Source organism: Cyprinodon tularosa, unplaced genomic scaffold (assembly GCF_016077235.1).
Source record: "Cyprinodon tularosa strain WSP-4 unplaced genomic scaffold, ASM1607723v1 ctg154, whole genome shotgun sequence".
Lineage (NCBI taxonomy): Eukaryota > Metazoa > Chordata > Actinopteri > Cyprinodontiformes > Cyprinodontidae > Cyprinodon > Cyprinodon tularosa.
This window is the reverse complement of record NW_024038375.1, coordinates 2141303-2165998: the sequence shown is the minus strand read 5'-3', so window position 1 is coordinate 2165998 and position 24696 is coordinate 2141303. Positions and strand designations below refer to the sequence as shown.

The 24696-nt window shown below is 36.3% G+C and overlaps 1 protein-coding gene across 4 annotated transcripts in view; it reads right to left on the bottom strand.

The window, feature by feature from the left end:
• Positions 1–24696, bottom strand: part of LOC119780061 (AMP deaminase 2-like) — a 38049-nt gene that overhangs the window by 11293 nt on the left and 2060 nt on the right. The window contains exons 3-10 of one of the 4 annotated variants that reach the window (XM_038279953.1): positions 23191–23777; positions 7308–7438; positions 5760–5890; positions 5119–5187; positions 1249–1360; positions 969–1155; positions 500–641; positions 46–135 (exon numbers count right to left, since the gene is read on the bottom strand). In XM_038279953.1, coding sequence (XP_038135881.1) covers positions 46–135; positions 500–641; positions 969–1155; positions 1249–1360; positions 5119–5187; positions 5760–5890; positions 7308–7438; positions 23191–23626 — 1298 coding nt within the window. In that variant the 5' untranslated portion in view covers positions 23627–23777. Of the gene's footprint in view, positions 1–45; positions 136–499; positions 642–968; positions 1156–1248; positions 1361–5118; positions 5188–5759; positions 5891–7307; positions 7439–12033; positions 12403–23190; positions 23778–24696 lie in introns of those variants that run through there. The other 3 variants (XM_038279952.1, XM_038279950.1, XM_038279951.1) reach the window with 3 other exon arrangements.

Here is a 24696-nt window from a genome sequence, read left to right as displayed (position 1 = left end):
CAAAAACTATAACTCTAGCTGTTGATTGATTGAAGTAAAACTTACACTGGACCATTGATAATGAGGGACATCATTACATTTGTGTCTGCCAAGTACTCCTTCAGGTCAGGATATGGCAAGTCCAGTTCTGTGCTTCTAAATAAACAAAGATACTTGTTGTATTTGTCATTTATTCACATTACATTCACTCCTAATTAACATTCATGATTTTCCCTCTCTTAGTCGATTCACTGCACATTTTACTTTCACAGTCGCGCATACTAGATTTGTATGATCTTTATTCTGGTTTTGAAAAAACAGACCTAAAACTCTCACACAGTTTTAGTGTTTTTATCTTAGTTCTTGAAACCATTTTTTGCTGTGAAAATCAGAAAACAAAGAATGATTTAACTGCCAATCTGTTTAATCAAAAAGCTAAATCAGAAGAAACACATAAATGACTATGTAATTAAAAAACAAATCAGTGAATATCTCTGGACATAAATGACTATATGCTTACTTATCCATGTTTGTTTTCTTGTTGAAGACATGTATGACCCCATCAACCATCTTACAACCGTATCCTGTGTCTGCTGGCATACTCTTGGGATCCTGATTTTCATATGGATGTGTCTCTGAAGCAGGTGGGTGAAAAGGGGCATCTAGGAGAAAAAAAGGTTTCAGATCTGAATGGTTATTTGGCTAAAAAAGGTACTTTGAAAAATAAAAAAACAACAGCTTGATAAATCCTCCAAAACTGAGTGTATTGGTAGAGACATCCTAACACAGTCTCTAGCATCCCCATACAATATGAAGATGATTTCAACAAGAAAGATGATTGCTTATAAATAGTTGGTGTTACTTCATGAGCAGAACTGATGAAACTTTTTGGATAACAGGGGAACCAGTAGAAGAGAAGTCCAGTCCCTCAAACATTAACACTATTATATTAATTTTACTAAGTTTTGCTGTCATCTTGATGAGCATACCTGCATCTACAGGGGTCTCTGGTACATCATCATAAACTCGCAGATCCAGAGAGTTTGTCCCAAGGTCCTGCAGGGCGTGAGCTGCGGTCTTACAAAAATTCTGCATTGAACGGTTGATGTATTTTTCCCGGATTAATAAAGCCTTCACCACACATTTGGCAGCATCTACCAGGTCAGTGAACGGCACCTGGAAACACATCAAACCAATAGACAAAAGCCTCTTTTAGCTTTTGCATGAGTATTAAACATACTATAAGACCTAAGATCTGAGCTTTCTTACCCCACATTTCTCTTCCCCAGAGATTGAGACCCGCTGGTACTCTCTTTCCATCGGCATTTCCCGCTCCTTAAAGCCCACATCAACCGTGTCTACACTTTTCTCTTTCATCAACCTGACATGCACATAAAGACCAGAGCTTAACATCAAAAAGAAAGGGGGATGAGGACAAAGAAACAAAAACAAGGGACGTTAAGGAAGTAGAAGTAATAAAACTTTTATTCTGGTACAGCAGTCCCGTGTATGTTAGTTGTTAAAGACGAGAAGTTTATTTCTGAGAAAACCCATTTCTGCTAAACTTAAGAACAATCAGCCAATCAGCAAACATATATTATACATATATAAACATTTATAAAATGTTTTGCCAGAACTGGAGAATATATGACAAACTTATAATCAATGTGAGAATAGCTCTTTTGAACAAGTTTGTACACAATGAAAACGTTGTTTCCTAATGCATTTTAAATGTCATAGAGAGGAATTCTGTTTGTTAATAAGATGTTGAGTCTGTTGGATTTGATAACACTGCATCGAAACTCACACCTGTCACTGATTTTAGTGTCCAGGATGCTAGAGTTACAGAGTTATGTAAGTGTGAAGAAAGTTTACATTTATTGAGGTGATACTGTACCAATAACTAACATCTCTACAGGACATAACTTTCCAGGTAAGCCATTTCACATTTTCAAAAAAAAAAAAAAAATGCATTTATTAGCTTTGGTCCAGAAGAAAACTCGTCTGTAGGGGTTCAGAGATCCAAAGCATGCATCTGTTGTAAGTGCATATTTTAAAATGAAAGAAATGTAAAACTATTATGCTTCTGTGACATTTTTATTAGCACTTTTATTTCCTCCTGTTACCACTGAACTCTTAGAGAAATCCACACTTTAACCTCCTACTTGATAGTGTTAGGTTCTTCTTGTGGCTGGAGAACAGTTCTGATCAGATCAGACGTTAAGCCTTTCATAATAGGGAGGTCCCAGAAACTGATGGTAGTCCTCCTGACACTGGATGGATGGAGTCTACTATCAGTCATTTTTCTACAGAATACCAAAGCAGCTAAATCATTATAAGAACTGCTATTGATTAGGTATTTCTAAATAGTCTATTCAGTTTTATAAGATACTTTACCCTACTAAAAAGGACCCCACATTATGTCTGTGGTTTGGAAAGATGATTTAAATTCTGAGGAATTAAGATATTAAACCCACAGCAATGCTTTGATAGATCCCATTATCTCCTTTTTCCTCATATCTCATCCTGCTTCCTTTTCTTCGTAAGCTAATCAATCCAATAAAACTCTGTTCATAAAAAGCCCCATTTTTCCTCACATTGATATATGATCCAGTGCTCTGAAAGCGAGATGCTTTCAACAATGAAACTGACCAGCTTGGGAACCAGTATGCAGCTACCAGGCAACACAGGATTGAACAACCTGGGAAAGCTTTCACTCAAGCTGGCCTTCTTTGGGCAATTTTTGGCAGTTACCACTGCATACCAGAAGCAATAAATCCTGTAGTCTGGGGAGCCTCTCACCCTGTTATTCATCAGAAGTTGTCACTTCCATGAGTTGCCCTTTCTTCTTCGCACAGCTAAAATGTGGGTTTTTATTTATTTTTCTGCTCTGTAAAGCTTAGTGTCCAATAAAAATGTAAAACATTTATTCACTTCATTTATGATGTGATTCAGTCCAGGGCCTTTTTGATGTCTATGGCTAACTTTCATTAACAGTATAAGCATATTACTTTGTTTTGCTTTAAAAAAAAAAAAAAAAAAAAAAAAGGTGTCTTAGAGTAAATCTGTATATTTATATTAGGGCTAAAACAATCAGATTAATCGGGATCAATCAATTAGTGAAATAATCATCAAATAATATAGTAATCGATTAATTGTTAACTGGAGTGTAGAGATTATAAAATGTTTCCTTAGCTGACAGAGCAACTCAATTAGAGCAGTAATAATACCAAAATTGTAGAACAAATATGTAAACTGTTTACATTTAAGATACAAAATCTTCTACATCTGTCAATACGCTCTATCCAGAACTCCTAAAGTGGAAGTTTTAGTTTCACCTGGTTTAATTCTATAGAATATCTTCTTAAAGGAACCTTTTGCTCTCCAATTATTAATCAAAAAATAACCAGATTACCGTAATCTATTTGCAAAACAATAATTAGTTGCAGCCCTTATTTGTATATATTTTTTTACCTTGTGTTTTTTATTAGAGCAAAGACACATAAAATATGAGATGAAAGCCAGAATAAAGCTATGAATTTGAGTTATTTGAAGATTATTTACTTAGCTTTCTACATATTACTATAGAGATGATTTAAAGATACATTTCTTAGTTTTAAAGTGTTACATCACCATGAAAAACCTAAAAACCTCTGAAACTGATATGATTTAGATGAAAAATCTTTCTGTGTCTTAACTTACGCTTTTTAAGCAAAGCAAAGAGAAAGGAAGAATACAGAGATATGGATGGACTTTTAAAAAAAAATATTTTTAGACTTTTTTAATTTCATGTTAAAAGCTTTGTCTTGCAGCTTTATGATAAAGCCAAACGAGTGACTAAAATAACAGTTTTTCTTTATGTAGTTAGGGTTAAAACTTACTTTTGTCTTTAATGTTTGTACTTAAAAGCACTGTTGCATCAGTCACACAAAAAACTGACGTTTAGCTCATTAAAAATTCAGCTAATTAAGCCTAATAGGTGTCTAGCCTCATGACTGGCAGACAGCTTTAACTTTCTTCAAACCAGCTGTTTTGTTTTGGCACACTAGTATTACTTTTCCCCATATAAGTTTTAAAATATTACTTTTTTCTATACGATAAAATTGAGAACCGTTGATCTGAGGAAATTGTTAACAGCAGAAAGATCAAAGATATGTGAGCCACTGTGGTGATGTGAAGAAGAGCCGTCAGAAAGCTTCCAGCCTCTTATAGATTTCCCCCTGAGAAAGGCATTTATCCTCAAGCTGTCCACACATCCGTGTGTGAATGTGCATTTATGAGTGTGGTGCTACACAAACTCTGTTTATCTACCTTCACATCTGTACCATTTATTTGTTTGAATAAAAACAATTATTTCTTAATAACGGTATTGTTCTTTCATTAAAAAATATTAAAGAATGATTTCGTATTAGGGCCACAGTGAGGGAAAAAAAAAATACTGGAGAGGAATTTTTCTGACCTCTTCCTCACAAAGTTATTAAATTTGAAATGTTGCGAGCAAAAAAAAAAGCTCACTTTTAGAGGATGTAGATTTACAAACGTCACCAAACAGCTAATGTCTGTCCTTATTCATTTCCAATGAGGTTATTACTGACTTTATTCTTAAAACCTTTTTCAACTTTATCTTTATTGACAGGTTGACTTTATTCTTAATACTATATTATCACTTTATTACTGAGATTTCAACTTACCTCTCTAGCTCTTAGTGAGGAAGAGGTGGAAAACATTTCTCCCCAACCTTTTTTTTTCCTCATTGCACTCTCCGTGTTACAAATGAATTTGAATAAAAAACATTTTGTAATTATCGTCCAACTGCTATAAAATATTAATTTATTTTAAGCCTTTTGACACATCTTTTAATGTTAAAATTTAGCATGTTTTTGTAGAGATTTGTACATCTGTTAAATCACCAGCAGGGGGAAGATATAATCCATCTCAGGCAGGCAATGACCGCAATGGGTTCTATTAAATCTAACTTGCACCAAAGCAAAGCACTTAGATAATACAGCAAAGTACTCTGTGAGAATAATTTGGAAAAATAAGAGTGGTTAGTATGCAGATGAAGTGAGGCAAACAGAATTAATCTCCTGAAATAAGAAAAAAAAAAACACCATGCATATTGAGGCAGAGCTCACTCACTCAAGGTCTGCAGCACTGTCGATTTTCATGAAGTCCTGTTTGGCACGCAGTAAGATCTCTGGCTCAAGCCTTGGGGGTGATATGCAGAGGCGCAGGATAGTGAGGGCAAGGCAGGGGCAGATGGACACCAGAGGCAGTGAGAAGATATTTAGCAAAGAGAGACACACTGAATAAAAGCACAGGCACCCTCTCAGTCACACAGAGGCACACTCATAATGACACAATGAATTTTAACACCAGTTAGTGATGGTAAACCCTGATTGGTAAACAGGGACATGTCAGATAAATCTCTGTCCCCCAATGATTGGCTTAGTAGTGCAGTTAACATTGTCCCAGGCAGCTAATACATAACCTACCTCCTTCTTAAAGTTTGTAAAGTATAACATACACCAATGGCTGATATACCAGTGGTGTATGTTATGGTGTTTAATTCTGGCTCTATCAGTCAGCTGATTGCTAGGATTAATGAGCCCATAGACCCAGCACATTGAAAGCTGACTGGCATGTGTGCATAGGTGAAAGCGACACTGTGCGTCAGAGGAAGGCCGAGGAAGAGAGTGCAGCTGAGTCTGACTGTCTGACGTAATATAAACGGTTTATTTAGCAGACATTGTGTTCGGACTTTGTTTCCATTTCCTCACTTAATGTCTTGACTTATTTGTCTCTCCAGGCGGTGTCGCCGTTCCTCAAGCTGCTCGATGGGGCTGTCCTCTGGGAACTCATAGGGGGCACTTCGCATCTCGCTCTCAGCCATGCTGCGTGTGAACAGCTCCTGGTTCAAACACAGAAAACATTTATGGCGTCATAAACAGGAGACCGTGTAAATATTAATGTTCTCAGGGGTATTTGAAAGATAGCACAACTTCCACAACCACTGTGCCTTCTGCTACATTTACAGACTAATTCTCCTCTAATCTTTTTCATTTTCCATCATGTGCCAATCACTTCACTGAATTTTCTGATTATCTTATTATAGACTAGTAAAGTAAAATTTTAGAGATGGCCTTGAACTTACTGTACTAAAAATATGTAAAAAGTTGAGGGTGGATTTGTAGAGGATTTACCCTTCTTTGCACTAAACCCCCTAAACAAAGCAAAAAAAGTTGACTTACTCAACATACAGCCAAAGATTCATTGACCTGGTTTCGATCAAACAATTACTATCTTTTAAAATGGTCAAACTACATGCCTCCAAATGGGAAACTGCTTTCAAATTAAAAGACAGTTTCCATCCAATCTGACTCAGCTAGAGCTTTTTTATATTGCCACTGTTGCATACACTGAAAAAAAAATTATTCAACCGTTTTTGGCATTTACTTAAGCATTTTTAGTTACTTTAAGACAATTGTTTCGTGATAGAAGCATAGGACATAAAACTACTGTGTTAAAGTAACTAAATATGATTAAGTAAATGTCAAAACGGTTGCATGAATGTAGATGGTGGAGACACAACACAAAAAACTAGAAAAAATAATTCTAGTTTATACAACCATTTCCTTATTTTGGTCTATTAGCAAACCCGCCAACAAAATGAACTTATATTCCATGTTGTAACTTGAAAAAATGCAAGAAAATACAATAATTAGCAATATTTTTAAAGGCATGGTACTCTTAGACTGTCACCTTTGCACAGTAAATAGATTTTATCTATTGAGAAAGTCTTTTAAAGGGGTCTGAACAGTGGTATTTTTTGTAGCACTGTTGCCTTGCAATGAGAAGGTTCTGGGTTCAATCCCTGGCCTAGATTCTTTCTGCATGGAATCTGCATGCTCTGCTTGGGCACATGTGGGTTCTATCCAGGTCTTTTGGCTTCCTACCACTGTTCAAACACAACAACTCTGATGCAAATTCATGTCTGTAAATTACCTTCAAGTGTGGTGCTGTGTGTGCATGGTTGTGTGTTTATGTCACCCTGTGATGGACTGTCTACGTGTCCAGGGTGTACCCTGCCCTTCACCCACAGACAGCAATAGAAAATAAATAATCATTTTGAAAGGAGGTGTTTTAGCATAAAAGGAGTTTAAGCATAAAAATAGAGTTTTAATTGAACTAAACCTGCACTGTACATTTACAATCTTATCATATCTAGGTTTAATTTGAGTTTAAGCATAAAAATAGAGTTTTAATTGAACTAAACCTGCACTGTACATTTACAATCTTATCATATCTAGGTTTAATTTAGTTCTTACCTCAGCAAGCTCCTTGTACTTCTCCTCCATTGATGCCCGCAAATCGACTGGGAGCTGCGAAAGAGAAACTGGTGTTCCTGGGAGGGATCTCTGGGGCTTGAGGGTCTTGGGTCCAGAAACGCCACAGATGTCTAGAAAATACACAGGAAAAAACACAGCTAAAGAAAAAATACTGATTGGACTTCGTCTACATCTCTTTTGGATGATTGTGGAAGCAGGCACCAGAAAGACAGATAATCATCTAAAATGATAACCTAACAAAGTGTCACTATTCAACAACTTAAGAGTTTTAAAACATGCTGCTTTGTTTTGACATATTCTTATTGTGACTTGCTGAAGATGATATATTTGACTTGTTTTCAGAGAATCTAGGAATTTAAAAATGCACTTGAAATAGACTACTTTTGTTGTTCTAATGGTAATTAATGGAGATTGAAACAAATTGTTGTATAGATTATATTTAAAGTTTAAATACAACAATTTCGGAAAATTCAATTTAGGTGTATACTCTTGTTTTAAATGTAGTTTTCTTAAATAGATTAAATTGATGAAAACATGACAAGTAAACTGAGAGGAATCCGATGAGATTTTTTTTTTTATTTAGAAATACTCTAAGTTTGCAAAAGGCAGCCTCACTATTTCTCATACATTTCCACTATAGTTTACAGTGGCACAACAGCTCACAGGTATTTAGTCTGCTGAAGGAAAGGCATGCAGCTAAGAGGTATAAAAAGACAGAAATTTGGGTTTGCTTTAACCGAAGATTACAGTGTGGTGAGTTCTAAGTGCAGAAAAGCTATTTTAGCAGAGTGGCGTTTGGCTCAGAGGCTTCATGTTTGTCCCATTTGACCATGGTTAATGAAATGTGAAAATGGAAACAGAATTGCTAACATACGTAGCACTCTCAGTGTTACACAATCTTTGGGTTAAAAAGTCCCTTTGACCAACCTATTAGCCAATTTTATGAGCAAAGAGTTAGACGAGAAACTGAGATGAACTTAACATCCAGCTGGAAGGAAAACAGATGCAAATAGAGGGAGTTAATGAATCAAAAGTTTTAGTTTAAGTGGCTGCAAATCTGAAACAGTCAACATGATTATAAAATAGACAACTACAAAAAGTCCTGCAAAAAGAAATCTGCCCCAGCTATGATTGGTTCAAACTTTATGACATTTACCAACATGTACCCTATACCTGACACATGGGTAAACATGGCTGAGTGGGAGAAAGGAGAAACATTTCCATCTGAACGTATTCTCACACCTAAATATAAAGGGGGGTAATGTGTTGGCATTTTCTGTTAAGTGTGTAGATTTTTCTATAACAGGAGCACCACAGTTAAATAGGCAAACATGGTAATTCAATCAACTCTCTGTGTTTGTTGGTGTACTCTTGCTTCTTTATAACTAGAGCCATTATTAGTGCTGCGTCTGGGCAGCAGCAATTACTTTCTGCCATCTGCTGTCTGCCTATAAAGTGGTGGAGATAAAAGTACAGTAAGTATCTCCATCATCTCTCCATTATCCTTAATATATTAATATTCTGCAGCATTTAAATACTGCATGCAGAAGAGTTTGAGAGCTAACACATTGCTTTGAAGAGGAAACCGAGGTTGCTTCCACAAGTTGTCTTAAGTCATGTATGTTGGTGTAAAAAGAAATGCTCTGTTGGACTTAACCTGAATACGGTAACTGAAGCAGTTTTATTGAATAAATGATATTAAGCCCCCCCTTTGTACCAAACATGTATTAGGATGAAGGGTGAAAACATAACTATGTTCAACAGAGACAAGGTGGTGTGCTAATTTGGTATCACCCTACTTGTTTATTTTTCTTAATTACTTTATTAACATTATCTCCTCAGGCTCTGAGGTGTCTTTATTGTTAGGTCAGGGTGACCTGCTGACTTTAAGAGCTCTACATGCCATGGGCAATAAATCTTCATCAGGGCAGACAGAGTTGCTGCATAGGATTGAATGAGATAAAATTATGTTATTATTGGCTGAATATTATATTATTATTATTATTATTATTATTATTATATTATTCAGTTTTAAAATGTAATAACACTGTAGACAAACTCTTTTCAGATTTTTTGGATTCCACTAAACATAACAGTTTTGGGAATCTTTTAGATACATACATTATAAGTATAAAAAAACTGGCCAAAACTTTAAAGATAACATTACTAATTAATTAAACCCTATATATATATTTCATACTCATAATATGTAGCATTAAACAACTATTGATTTCAGGACTGTATTTAAAATGTAGTACAAATGTATTTAATCCTATTTTTTTAAAGATTTTAATAAATATTTGCATAATTTCTGTTCATAATATGCAACAAAAATTGAGAGGAAAATAACATAATTAGAGAGAGTCTGGAATTAAATGTTTGCACATAATAAAAAACTAAGATATTTGCTGAAACAAATGATGACTTGCAGCTTCTATTTGCAGTTTTAATACCCCGAAGTTTGACTTGTTTTGCTTGATGTTTACCTTGTGAGTGTGTCTGCCCATTTTAGAAGAAAAGGCCACAGCCATTCATCATTGTGACAAAGCCATGAGCTCATCTCTAATATGTGCAGGTAGCACTGAGAAAGCTGTGCATCCTTGTGTCACATTCCTGAGACCTTTCACAAACACCCCCACACTCACTTAGTTTCAGCAGAGCTGGTTTGTCTCTACAAGGACCAGTCCATTATATAACCTTAGAACATGCAGTGTCGAAAATTTCCCTACTATATTAACATTGGAATCAATGTCATATTCAAAAAAGGTTATAAAGGGAAATGTTACAATTAATTTCCTAAAGTGTGCAAGATGATTACTAATATTTGATAAAGTTTTTGGCACATTTTCCAAAATTTTGGCTTGTAGAGCGAAGCAGAACTTGTCCATCTTAAACTGACAGATTTGCTAGGGCTTTATTTATGTGTCAATAAAAAGGTAAAATTATGAATCTGTTCTTTCAGCAGATAGTATGTTTTACAAGCTTTGCACTGTTGTTAAAATTTTTAAATCAGTCAACAATCATTTCAATAATCAATTAATCACAACTAATATGATTGCTTTAGGATCACTTAAAAAAAATCACACAAATATAAATGTCATTTAATTATTCACCTAACAGACATTAGCATAGATAAGTATTAAACTAGATTACAATGGAAATACCAACATTTTACTACAATGCATGGTCAATACCTTAAGAAATGTGCGAATAATTGACTGTTCCAAAACAGCTGACATAAATCCGTTAAATAATCAATCATACTTAAGGCATTTGTTATCAGACCAATTATTCTTGTAAAAAATATATACCGGTATATCATATTGACAACATACATAATCAAATGTTGGTTTAAAGTATATAAATCATATGAAGGGTTGGACTGTGACAATGCCAACACAATTTTTTTCAACTGATTAGTTGAGCCTGATATGAGTGTTGACATGCCATGCCAATGCTACTTGTTTTTAGCTTGCTCATCATGAAGAATTAAAAATGCTAGCCAAAACATAAACCTTATACATGAAAAATAGCAAACAAGATATTTTCTTTTAAAACAATATGAAGCAACAAATAGTATATATTAAGTCATTCTAAATGAATACAGGTATTGTTAAGACATGCAAACTAAAGATATTTATTACAACTATGTATAAACTAGTGAGAATAATCACTAAGATAAGTAAATGGAGACTGGTTACATATCTGGGACTTATGATTGAGATACAAAAAGAGCGTATTGAGAAACGGGGAAAAGCAGAAAAACTGCATTCTCTGCACTGAGGCCAAACCAATTTGTTTCTGCTTTGCTGCCAGGTGGAGGTACAAGAAGGAACTAGCAAAAGTTTTCTTTTTTTCTTTACAGACTTTAGTCCCTGAGAGGCAGGATGAGGACAGATGCTTCAGGTGTTCCTTAGCAACCACTGCTAAGAATAAACCTCTACTTTGCATCCACAGCATCAGTTTTCATCATTAAGATAAACATAGACAACCAGAATGATGAGATTTGCTTCCTTGCTAGAGCATCATTTTATCACTTTACATATAACAAATCCATTAAAGTCTGCCTATTGAAGAAGAATAAACAGAAAGAAAAGATAATAGGTGCATTGTTCACTTGGGCCTGGCTTTGATTAAATCAAGGAGACCGACAGCAGCTCATTAACACAGCACCATTAGTAGAAGGCTGGAAAAAGTCAGCATTTTCAGGTGGACTGAAAGTGAGAGCTCAGCAGCACACAGTGCTTCCTACAGGCTGGCTGAGGGGCACAGTGCTAATGAAGATGCACGTTTCATTTGCAGCTGAAGCAGTGAACACACAGCGGCAGCCGGCACTTCTGGTTTGATGCATTATTTTAAAGAACATGTCTTACAGGTTCACTTAGTGTCATTTAAGATAATGGTGTATACGGCTGTAACACTGAAGCAAACAACTATTTTCAGAAATAAAATAATCCAACAATGATCTATTTTCTTTGTCCTTATACAGCTTTAGCTCTATAGTTTTCCTTTTGTTTTCAGCTTATTCCAGCAACTGCAACTCTTTCTCATCTGTCACCATAAGCTCGCTTTTGCAGTATTTTTAAAGTGATAAGTAAACATGTCTCACACCAGACTGCTGAAACTCCAGCTAACATCAAATCCAAAACAACAGGCTCTTAATTTGAAGGTACTGTTTATGACAGATGACTGTATGCTACAGTACCTTTATCTGCCTGTCTTGTCCTGCACTCAGTCTTCGTTATGGTCGCAGTGGCCTTGTTAGAGCTCTTGTGGGATGCTGGGACATGTAACTAGGCCTGGGACGGCCGATGTACCCTCCCCCGCTGGTACAGTGGAAGAGAGAGAGAGAGACAGCAAACGCAGAGAGCATACAGTGTGAGGAAACACAACGCTGCTCTGACACCGGGATCACAAAGCTCTCCTCCTTTTGTATTTCATGCAGCTTCTCTGTCTGCGCCGGTCGCCACCTTCTGAGCACGGCTGAGTCAGTCCCCCCTCCCTTTCTCTTTTTTTCCCCCAATTCTGTGTCACAGCTGCTTCCTGGACTGCACCTCTTTCAGAGTATGAGAAGCACAGCCTCTAAGCTCCCGGATTTAAATACTGGGTTGGTGCATACCACGTGGCAAAAAAGGGGAAGGAGTTGGGTAGACTGCATCATGATCTATTGTGTTGTGAAATGGAGGAGGGCCTGGGGTAAGTAGCCACTCCTACTCCCTCTCCTCCTCTTCCCACCACCTTTAAGAACACAAGGCTTGAATTATCAAAGCAGCAGATAAAAAAATGCTGCAATATGTATTTAGGCTGACCATTTTATTGTACCTTTTTTGCTGGTTTTTGTTTTCTAGCTTGTTTTCTTAAAGTTCTACAATACCTCTTGTTTTCCAAGGACACCTAAGATAAAATGATGCATTGGGAACCATAAGGTGTAACTGCTTTAATTAAAAAATCTGAGTGTTTTCACAGGGAAGCACATGAGACTTCATGTGCAATCACGTTCGCACAGAGCTTTTAGCTAAATGACATACTTCCTCCCATGTTTCCCCTTTAATCATGTGACGCCCAGAAAATTGCTTTTTTCTTCCCTCACATGACAAGTGAGGCCCAAGTGCTTTATTCAACTCGCATCAGCTTAGCTATATTTATTTAATTCAATTCAATTCAGTTTATCTATATAGCGCCAATTCACAACACGTCATCTCAAGGCACTTTACAGTTCACCAGATCATACAGTCAAATTGATTCAGGTTTCTATCTAAGGAAAACCAGTTGATTGCATCAAATTGTTGACTCAGATGCAACTCCTCACACTAAGCATGCTTGTGGCGACAGTGGAGTGGAAAAACCATGATATTCCATGATATTTCAAATGATATTCCCCAAATAAAGCAGAGTAAATGGAGTTGGTCTTAGCCCAAAACTCAGTTAAAAACACCCCAAAACAAAACACACTGCTTTGGAAAAAATTATCATTTTTATTATATACTGTGCAGGAATAATTTAAGATTAATCTACAGCATGATCTAAAAATGTTGCTGATCTCAGCTGTATATAGCCAAACATTTGTACATCAATACTATAAGTAGAGCTGTAAGCAGCACTTAAACCCAACAGGACTGTTGTAAAACAGGATTTGTCAGAGCCATCATCTAAACCCAGAAAAAAATATGCTGAAGGCACAAACAGGATGAAATCGAAAGTTAGAGAAACAGGAACACAGATGCGTCAAAAGGCCCTGATTTCTGAAGGTGAACTGTTTTTTGTGCAATATCCTTTCATAGCCACTTAATCACACAGGAAACAATGAGGTGAAGACGGATATGCTTAAAGTTGTCACCTTTCCGCTAATATTAGGCTGATACGCCTATTTCCTATGAGCATAATCATCCTCTAACATCTGGGCTCTCTCTCCCAGGGTTCTTGCTTGCTCATTTTGGTTCAACGGCTGGTCACTCTGAAAGAAGGCCGACATGCTAAATTTATTGAGCGTTACGACTGCAGAAACTTTTTTTCTTTTAAACACATTGACCTCCTTATTTGCACATATAAGGGAGAAATCCGTCTGTTTCAGGCACTGGAATCGACACTTTGAAAACAGGGACCACATGTTTGCCCTGTCATCAAAACTCACCCTGCAGGCAGGAGAACACATGCGCTCCCGTCTGTCGGCACACAGAGAGCAAAACCTTTGAAGGTAAAGGTGGAATATTCCAGTTTAAACTATTCCCATACGACTGGTCTGTCAAGCTAAAGCAGTAAATGATCAGAGTTTTTTTTCTACTCAATAAATGGCTAATTTAAACAAACAATGATGGCTGCTGGAAAGATCCACATATAGGGTTTATTTTTCTTATAGCATTCAACACTATTTACTACCAAATTATAATTTTATGTTTTCATTTTATACATCATATACATTTTATACCTTCCCCATCAAGGTTTGATTATTATTGAAATAGACCATTACTGAGGCTTAAGGTTAACTCATAAAATGTTAGTAGTTATTTGACAAGCCACTACACCACATGAACCATACATAATGAAACAAAACTTCCCATAGAAAAAAATTATGTTAACTTACACCAGAATCCCCATTACTGTTATAATTGAATATTCCATATAGAGGTATGTTTATTTATTTATCAATCTAATTATTAATTAATACTCCTGAACCCTGGCAATGAATGATTATTTTACATAAAAGTGAATATGTAATAATTCATTTTTCACTGGGTTGCTGTACTTTGACCCTTCTTACCAAATGATACACAACATAAAAAAGTTGTTAAAGGATTAAGTAAATAGCTTATTATACTGCAGTCAGTAATATTTTGCTAACATGTTTGTCATGTAATGCGGTCTTATTATATGACACCAAAAACTCACAACAAACCTTTAGCATCAAGGCTCAGGTAGTTCAAGAAAAGCTACCTTAATAACCTACTAATTTCTTAAACCGACAATAATCCTGAACAGTGCTCAGCAACCCGTAGCTGCAAACCATTTCTACGGTATTTGGAAAAATTATGACATAAAAAAAAGCTATGATCTCCATCTCCAAGGTCGACAAATGTTTAGCATTTAATACATTGCTCTTTCAAACTGTTTGGCAGAAAAGTAACATTACAAAAAAAATCAAAATATGTGGTTGCTGTGTTCCAAAAAAATGTTAAAAACAAACCACTGAATTTCAAACTTGGAAACCAAAGTCCAAGGGTTTGTTTAAAACTTTTTTGGAACGACTATGACCTGAATGACTGAGAATCTTCAGCAGCTTTAATATGTGGTTGCAATTCTTACCATTTCCAAGAGAGGAGTCAGACTCTCCTTGTTGTTTTGGTCTATTTAACAGGAAAGGTGCCTTAAATTAACTTGTCAGACACAGGCAAATTTTAAATCAACAGATCAGAGATAAAAACAAACTAATCATGTTCCAAAGTGTTAAAGTCACAGCCTTTTATTAGTTGCCTGCTCCATCTCATACCAAATTAAAGGGAGAAACTCAAATCCTTGAAGCCTGTTATTCAGACTGTTAAAAACTGAAATGATGAGTCTAAGCTGATACTTCGAACACCGCTTGAAAGCATTAAGTTGCATGTCTATTAGAACAATTTATCAAATGTTGTGACATCACTCATCAGCCTCTGAGTACATGTGAAAGCAGACCAAGATTAACAGATAACCTTTGTTTTCTTCACAACTGAGGCAGCTGTGTTGGATCAAAGAAAAGGCTTTTCACAATGGTTATCGGCCCCTTAATAAGCAGAGAAGGAACAAAGTGACAAAGGAGCTGAAGGTTAAAGAGACAATAGCATGATAGAATAGAAAACAACTTCTCAACTAATGACATCATTTCAGAGTAGAAGAGCTTGAAAACAATGATCAACTATAACAGCCCTACACTGTGATAACATCATGTGTGATTAAGGACCTGAACCCTGTCGTCTTTACGTTCAACTTCACACCTCACTCCAACAGAAACTGTGACTATCTGATGAATCTTTTAGAGGATCACCAGATGCTCGACTGACCAGCACCATCCCTGCATTTTCGGCAAGGCAGACCAATCTATTAAGATTGCTGATCAGATAAATCTGCATAGACAGAGGTGTACCATCCACTGGTACACTCAGAGCCACCTGGAGCTAACGCATTTTCCTCACGCATTTTGTGAGTTCCAATCCAGCGGCTGCGTCCTCCGAAGGCCAGATTGGTTAGCCGATTACGTCATAGCACGGCGCTGAGGCCTGTTCGGATTAGAGGACTCCTTTGTATGCGGCCAACAAAGGCAGCCTTATTTTTGCCCATTTTGGAGGACAGGTCCAGTATATCCTACGTGGCCTTGGGTACCATGTGATTCATTTGGGGTCCTGCGTAGGGCAGTGACGTTACATTACATGATTGGCTGAACGTTCTCACATGATGTAAAACATAGTGGTTGCCCAGACAACGATAATAACATCACGCAGCGTCTGTTAGCATGTCTAATGACCGATGAAGTTTTACCTGATCGATAACAAAACTGAAAAACAATCTGTTTATTGTGAAGAAAGTATCTGCAGGACCATGATATAAAGGGGGAGGGCTGGGTAGCACTTTAGCTTACTGTGCTCAGTAGCTAACTGGTTAGCCTCGTTGAGCTAGGTGAGTTAGCCATATTAAGCTACACTACTTTTAAATTATCAACAACATCCATTAGTTTTCCACAAGTAGAATAACTGTTGTTTTGTTTGTCTAAAATCTCTACGAAAGTCTTGCCCTCAGATCTTAATAAAAAGAATAAAAATAAACTGAGACTTTTTGTCACCAATTTATATGGCAGCACTTTCCGTCAAGACTGACAATGGTTGTTTTCTAATTTCGGCTACTTTAGATCGCCAATAAAATGTAAAATAATGGCAAATATAGGTAATAACATGTTGAGACTCCAAAAGAAATTTTATCCTTAAGAAACGGGTGCAATACAGTTTGTCATAGTGGAGTTGCTATATGTTGACGTCATCTGATCAGCTCATTGTGCATGCGCATCCAGCTATACATTGGGTCGTTCTCCATTTTATTTTGTTAAAAATACCTAAATGACGTTTTTCCTCCCCAAAAATAGTAAACATACTCAAATATAATGTGTTAAAGGTTAATAATGTATTTCCTGAGAAAATAAATGCATTAAAATCCTTTCTTTTTTATCACTCGTCTCTGCCCGTTCTAGACCGGGTCCTTGGAGGACGCAGCCTCTGAAATCGAACCATACCTCCCCTAAACACTCTGTTCAGAAGATGATGTTCTAACCTCTCTTCCATCCTTTAATTCGTCATTATCATAAAAACAAGGCAGGATGAAAACATATAGTCAGAAATCTGCCAAAAATGCATATATGTAATGTATAATCATATTCAAATCACAGTCATGTAAACTACTCTTCATGTGCCCTTTGAATGTTGAGTGGGTGTAGATTCTGTACAATGAGACCCCCAACACAATAATGTTGGAAAAATGAGAATAAAACAGGGTGAACTTTAGCTGATATTCAACAATCATATTATAAATGCCATATTTTCATAAAGTGCAGCTCTACAACTTTTCCTTAAGACTATAGTTTGAATTTAAAGCCTATCATGACAAAGTTATTTTAAGGAATAAATATTTAAAAAACATTAAAACTAGAAAACAAGGAAACAAGCATTTTAAACCCTAAACCAATTATTTACATTAAATTACTCAAACAGCTCAGTGAGATATGCTTCTAACCCCTACATGACTCTGGCTATTATTACTTCTCAGCACATCCTTAGCCCCAAACACCAGTCAGCGGGACCACTGATAAAACTACACCCCCGTTCCCTCCCTTTCTTTAACAGCTGGCATTTCTGTTAACAACAATGCCTAACAAGACTGATCTCCATGTCAGCAGCCTGATTCCCATGAGAAGAGAGGGTCAAACATTCACAAAAATTGCCTTCCAAGGATTTAAAATAATGTAGTTATCATGTCATTAGTTGAACTGCACTCTGTTTTGTTTCTATCAAATACATGCTGGCAGTCAACAATCTGCATACATTCAAAGAAAAAACACAGATCTGATTCTTATTGTTGTATATCTGCTATACATTCTTACAGCAGATAATGTCACCACAGCTCTCAACATATCTGAATATAGCAGAGCTCCTTTGTGACTTGACACTGTGAGCATTTAGCACTGTACTTGTATCATATGGTAGTATAATAACTGTGTGGTAAGATGTCAACTTCCCAACTGGAACAAAAAACTGCACTCAAGAATAACACCCATAATATCAATACTTATATGCTAAGACAAAGTTTTTATTTCTGCCCCTTCTGTAACCATTATACTTCAGTCATTACATATTGGTAAACTACTCTTTGAAGGTAAGTATTACTCCTAATTTGATGTATTTTATATTATCTCCCGAATGAGGTAATATTTTCTGTAGCGTTTCTTTGTTTGTTGATTGGCTGATTTGCTTGGTTAGGTAATTATGGAAAAAGCTATGAATAATTTTTTTTAACCATGTGTCTCTAAACCCAAATATATTTTTGTGTTTTTCGAGGTTATAATCCAGATTTAAGATTCCTTCACATTGTGAGGTAGGAAGATGAGCTGCTTAGCAGAGCTCTGTGTTCTCCTAGTGCTTTATATTTGTTTTAAAAAATGTCTTAGTGGGAATAGTTAAAATAAGAATTTAAAAAATAGTTAGACGTGACTACAACAATTAGATTAAAAGAATTGGATCAAAACTGATAAAAGTTTATCTATCAAATCAAAGCAACCAGATTTCGCCAGTTACTGACTGAACATATTGCTGCATATCGAGAATAAAATTAAACCACAATAATTCTTATACTATTTGTGCAACTGACATGAAATTGCATGATGTTTTCCTCATATAGGTGGGGCTATAGAAATAAGTCCCTAAAGATGACTGTGGTAGAAAATAGACTTGGTGAGGTCAGCAACTATAAAAACCAAACGGCTGAAGCTGTTTTCTCTCTGATCAAATGAAAGGGGATCAAATGAAAGAGGATCTCTGTAGGGAGACAAACTAAGGCAGAGGATTCGCTGTGCCTAACAAGTGAAATCCAACCTATCAAAGTCATGCAGCGCTGTTGTTCATCTAGCAAATCACCCCAGTGAGAGGTGGCAGATGTTGCTGATGTTGAGTCTGCCTGCTGTGAGTTTGTGTGTACATTCATTCTGTTTGTTTCCAGAGGAGACTGTGATAGTGCTGGGTTATCAGCGACCCTAGGCAACAAAGCATCCACCTGTTGATAGGCAGAGACTTTGTGTCCTTGGTTCCCAGCTCTACGAAATCCTTTTTCCGGCATGGAAATGTAATATGGGAGTTAACTGAGCTATTCATAGCAGAAGAAAGCCCTGGAATTTTCCACCCAAACACCCAAGGATTTGGTCATCACTCACGTCTGACCAAGGGATGGACAGAGAGTTCAGTCACTGAAAACCAGCTGATGTTTGGCAATACAGCTCTTACATAGCAGATGTTGCCCTCTAGTGGCAACATCTTAAAAATCATATACAAGAATTTAGCAGAGTATGCAAGCTTAAGGGGATTTAAAATACTTAAATAGAGTACTTTCCTTTTTACCGATAAAAAATGTTGATCTTGAGAAATAATTGTTATATTTGCATCCATACCTGTACTTCTAAGTTTCAGTTATTCGACTGGCATGCCATAAATCAAGGCAGCTAATGTTTAGAATGCATTACTGAAAAATGATTTAATCATAAGTCCCGGTCTAATCCCCATTTTACCACAGTGGATGATGGAAAGTTTGAAAAAGAAATAAGCTGTGGCAACTTTATATATATATATATATATATATATATATATATATATATATATATATATATATATATATATATATATATATATATATATATATATATATATATATATATATATATATATATATATATATATATATATATAGTATAATATGTTTTTTGTGTAAAGATAAGCTTTTCGAAACTTTCCATCAGTGGTATCCAAACATTTAGGATGAGGGAAAGAATACTCATGCAAAATGCACTAGCAGGTCATTAAAAAAACTATGTACTTCCATTACCAAATAAAAGGCAAAATGTAAATGAAACAAACAAAAAAGAGTGATTTTTGTAGAAGCGGGATATGTAGATCCCTGTAGATCCAAAGCATATAAAGCACCAGGCATATATGAATGTTTTCTTAGGTCTGTTTCTGGGTGAAGCTTTTTGGATGTTTGTGGTTCTTTACTATTTGTTATGGAATGAAAATGGATGCAAAAACCTGGTAAATGAATGACACATTTTAGGTGTTTTAATAAACTTTTTTTTTTGCTCTTTTAAAGGAGCAATAAGTAATAATTTATTTTAGATAGAAAGATCTAAAAACAGTGAACTCAAGAACTAAAGGTATCTTTCTAAATGCATTTTATTGACGTACATGTATGTGCAGGACTGCAGCACATGCATGTACGTCCATGTGAATAGCTGCCACTAACAGTCTCCCAGAGAGAGGGCTCAAAGAGTAAGAGTACAGTGGAGGAGAGCTTTTAGATAGCAAACTTTTAGATAAAAAAAAAAAAATGTCCATCTAAATCAACTGTCTGCCTAAAGCAGGGTTTATACAGGAATTAGTAACTTTCATTTAATGCTTTTTAATGCTCTTTTAATATTCCTAGTAATAATTTTAATGCCATTAACAAGTACCCACTTTTGTTGAAATTTGTATTTCCCCATTCTCTCGCTTTATTTCTAGCTTTTTCTCTTAAGTGGTGCTAAAACCCTTACCTGGTTATAGCACCAGGTAAGGGTGCTAAAACTTTAAAAATGACTAAAGCAAACTCCTGCTACATGCAGCAGCAGCTAGTTTAAAGCAAATTATTAATTTACGGCCTAAATGCTTAATAATGAACCAATACAAAGGTGTATGTACAGGACGGCGGGAAAAAAATGGGACTTCTGGACAATAATATATTTTAAAATTAAAACTTGGCAAATACTTGCATCTGTGGTATAATTACAATTTAGAAAAACAAAAATTTGAAATCTCACAGTCACACAATTTTATTTATATTTCATTTCACAAAAGTGAAACATTGCATTTCTCCCTCTAGCCCCTTAGTTTGCTGTAATAGACTTAAAGTGGGTTTGCGGCCACAAAGAAGGGAAGAGAGAGTTGCAGATCTATGCATGCAAGAAGTCAGCTCTTTTTGACACAAAAGTAAAAATCAGGCTTTTAGGGTCATGAAAAATGGTAACCTTGGTGTGAAACATCTACAAGACAAATCTAAATAAAATCATATTTGCAATATTGGTTAAAAACAATTGGAATTTGGATTTTTGCACAATTGTTCAGCCCTATTTAATTTTAAGCTCTCCACCACCTTCCTATCAATAAATTTGAACCTGAAACTATGTCTTTGTATTATAATAATTTTTTCGGCAAATCCTGATAATGCCGTTTAACAGTGGGAATAAATATGGGAAAAAATATGCATGTGTTGATGAATCCGGTTCTTGACTTGTTCATAGCTCCTTTTATCGCACAGAACAGCTGCAGTAGATGATGTTTGCAACAAATATTTGGTTTTAGAACACAAACAGGCTGGTGCGGTCTGATAGAAGTGGCCTACATCTGGTGCTCAAAGCAGGCTGGGAGAAGCACAGGACTCAGCCAAGCGGCTAATTGAGAGGCCTCAAATGACTGCATGGATGGGGAGACTTCTTAAGTTATTTATTACTGCGCAAAGCACACAGGCTTCCTCAGCACAGATTGTAAAATGCCTGTCAGAGAGAGTTACTGCTTAAGATATGTGGTTGCATCCTTTTAAACAGAAAAAAAAAAACCCAAAAGCTTCACCAAACTTCACGTCTAACTAATATTTACATGAAGTAATAATTGTAAGTATATTCAATTTATTCACAGGGACAAACCTGCTCACACAAATGTAGTGTCATATGATGCCTTGTAAAAGCTCGAATTTGATCAAATTCAAGATGTCAAGTTGTTGGAAACCTCCATGTGCGAGTCAGACACTAAAATGTTAGAATGCAGTGCGTCTCTGTTTATAATTTTGATGGGACAGTTAAAACATGTCTACAGGAATAAAAACCTCTCGAAAAATGTATAACATAAATTTCAGCACAAATCTAACTGTTTTGATTTGGATGTTTGAAAACTTATGCAAAGTTCTACCCTCTATATAGTCATCACACTTACTAAAAAAACAAAAACAACAAAATGAGGTCATTATATGCAGAAACTTTGGTAACTTTGCCTGAATATAGTCCCGTTTTTTTCCTGTAGCAAGTTCAGACTTTTTGTTTTTCTTTAAGATGATCCCCAGCTCCTAACCTGAGGTGAGGAACATCTATTAAGCCTAAAAAAAAAATCAGAAGGAAGAAACAGAAACTGTTTTTTCAGGTGGGACCTCCACATCAAAACAATAAATAATACAGTAGTAGGCTAAAAATACCGTACAGCTTATTTAAACATAAATCTTACCTAACAAAACCTTAACTACCTTTCTTTAAATCAAAATTACTAAATAATTTCTTAAAACATTAACAAGTGATAAATTGATGTATAACACTGTAAGCACCAACTCCAGAGACTAATTAGCTACTTTCACACAATGGTTCTTAGTGCTCAATTTGAGATTTTTAGCTGAAATCCAATCCTTTTGCAGATTGACGTCAGACAGCACTGCACTGTTTATGTAAATCATGATGAATGTAACTGTCACTAGAAGAGTTCAATAAAGCTTAGTTGAAAATAACAAAAAAATCATGGTGGAAGTTGGTCTCTAAGTGTTTTTATTACACTACTATGCACTGGGAGCCGACAGCATCATGATCCTATCCTCAACAAAAAAGACAGGTAAGAAGGAACTTTGCACAACTAATTAAAAACAGCTGTTTACAAAGCGCGGACGAAAAACAGTTACATTTGAGGAAAACGATCTGAATTGGGCGTCATTTGCCCACAAAGTGAACATAGCTTTAGATTATCTTGTGTTATAAAATAGAAACCATTTCATTCAAACTATCAGTTATACTTCAAGCTGAGAGATATTTAATATCGATCAGTCCATACAGTGAGACACAAGCATGTTAAATATCAAATATGCAGCATCAGCCAAAAACCAACCACTTTAGTTCTCCACCTCAAATACAACAGATACTGTAGTCATTAGTTATGAATGGGGAAAATGTCTTTATAAACTGCATACATTACTACATCTCAGCACACACACACATCTGTGTAACTGTCTGACTCCACCCTCGTTAATAACTGATAATCCCTGCTCTCTCTCTATGGGACTCCCTTTAATAAACACTCACCAGGGTTGGTGTTGCTCTGTGGGCTTCCTCTCTTTGGAATCTGAGATTTAGGCTTAGGCTTCCCCTGTCCATCACTGTTGGAGTTGGAAGATGACATCCTAATACCTGAGCTCCTGTTACTATAAGAGCAGAGCGAGTCTGAGCTGTGCAGTGAGGGGCAGAGGGGAGCACCGGCTCTGCCGCTGGAGCTCAGTCTCACGGTGTGGTGGTGGAGTAGCAGGACCCACGCTGGGTTGGTAACAGCTCTGCTGCAAAGTTGGCTCCTCCTCCTTTCAGTGAGCAATGGGTCAGCAGGCGTGCAGTGCAGCGATGCACTGAAAGGCTGCCCAAGGCTTTCCCCGATCCTGCAGGGGACCATCCTCCTCGGTTGCCTTAGCAACCAGGGAATGAGCTTCCCATAGGCAACGTGGTGAAATATAACCACAGAAGAGGCCATCGTAAAAGAAGTCGTGCTGCTAGCATGACAGCCAGCAGTCCTGGTGACCAACTGAACCCCAGCAGCTCAGAGCCAAGGTGAGTGGAGGACAAAAGTTTTTCCACTTGTCTAAACTTAGAAGTTAGATCCAGTAGGTATCAAAAGAACGCACCTATTTAGCCAAGAGAAAAAAAAAAAAAAAAAGGAGATTGAGATGAAAAATAGGACATAAAAAAAGCCAAAGAGAACAAAACGGCAGAGAATAAATACGCTTAGAAACCTGCTTGGTATGTAAGCTAACTGGTTAAGTCTGTATCTCCTCCCAGCTGGAAAATTCTGAGGGGCAGCAGACACACACACTCAGAGACACACAAACACAGCACAGGCCTTCCTGACAGGGGCGTTTTATAAATAGTGACAGCCAATGCACAGAGAGGGACAGAAACACAACCTGAGACAAGTTACAGTAGCACATAGACAACTTTCTAGGAGCACAATATCATTCATCAAACTCTTTGATTAAAACGGTAGTAAACGCATGTCAGAGTCTGGAAAATTTTAAAAATAAATCTTCACTGACAGATTTTCACATCAATATATCTTACTTACATAACTCTGCCCCCCCTCAGGTCACGCTACAAAACTACAGACCAGCCTTTTAAAATCCATTTCATTTCAATGGAACCCTATCCGTTGATCTGTATGCATGTATTTTTTTTTTTTGGTTTTCATTAATTCAAAACATATAAACTATAAACTTTTATTTCACACAACACATGACAGTAAATGCTTAATGTATCAGTATTCTTATCAGCCAACTCAAAAGCTGGTACTCAAGACAGAAGACTTTTAAAGATGCAAACTATGAGGCGATGACAGGATTATTGTGCTCTTTAAAAACATTTGATTATATCATTAACATGAAGACCTGGGGGAGAAGAGACCTAAAAAAAGAGCAAAGACACCCATCTAGTGGTATAAAAAACTAATGCACCTAGGGTTCTGTCTGCACAATCATTTTACATCCTGACTATAATAAATACCAGTAACAGCAACCTTGCCTTTAACTTGCTTGTAATCACCCAGGAAGA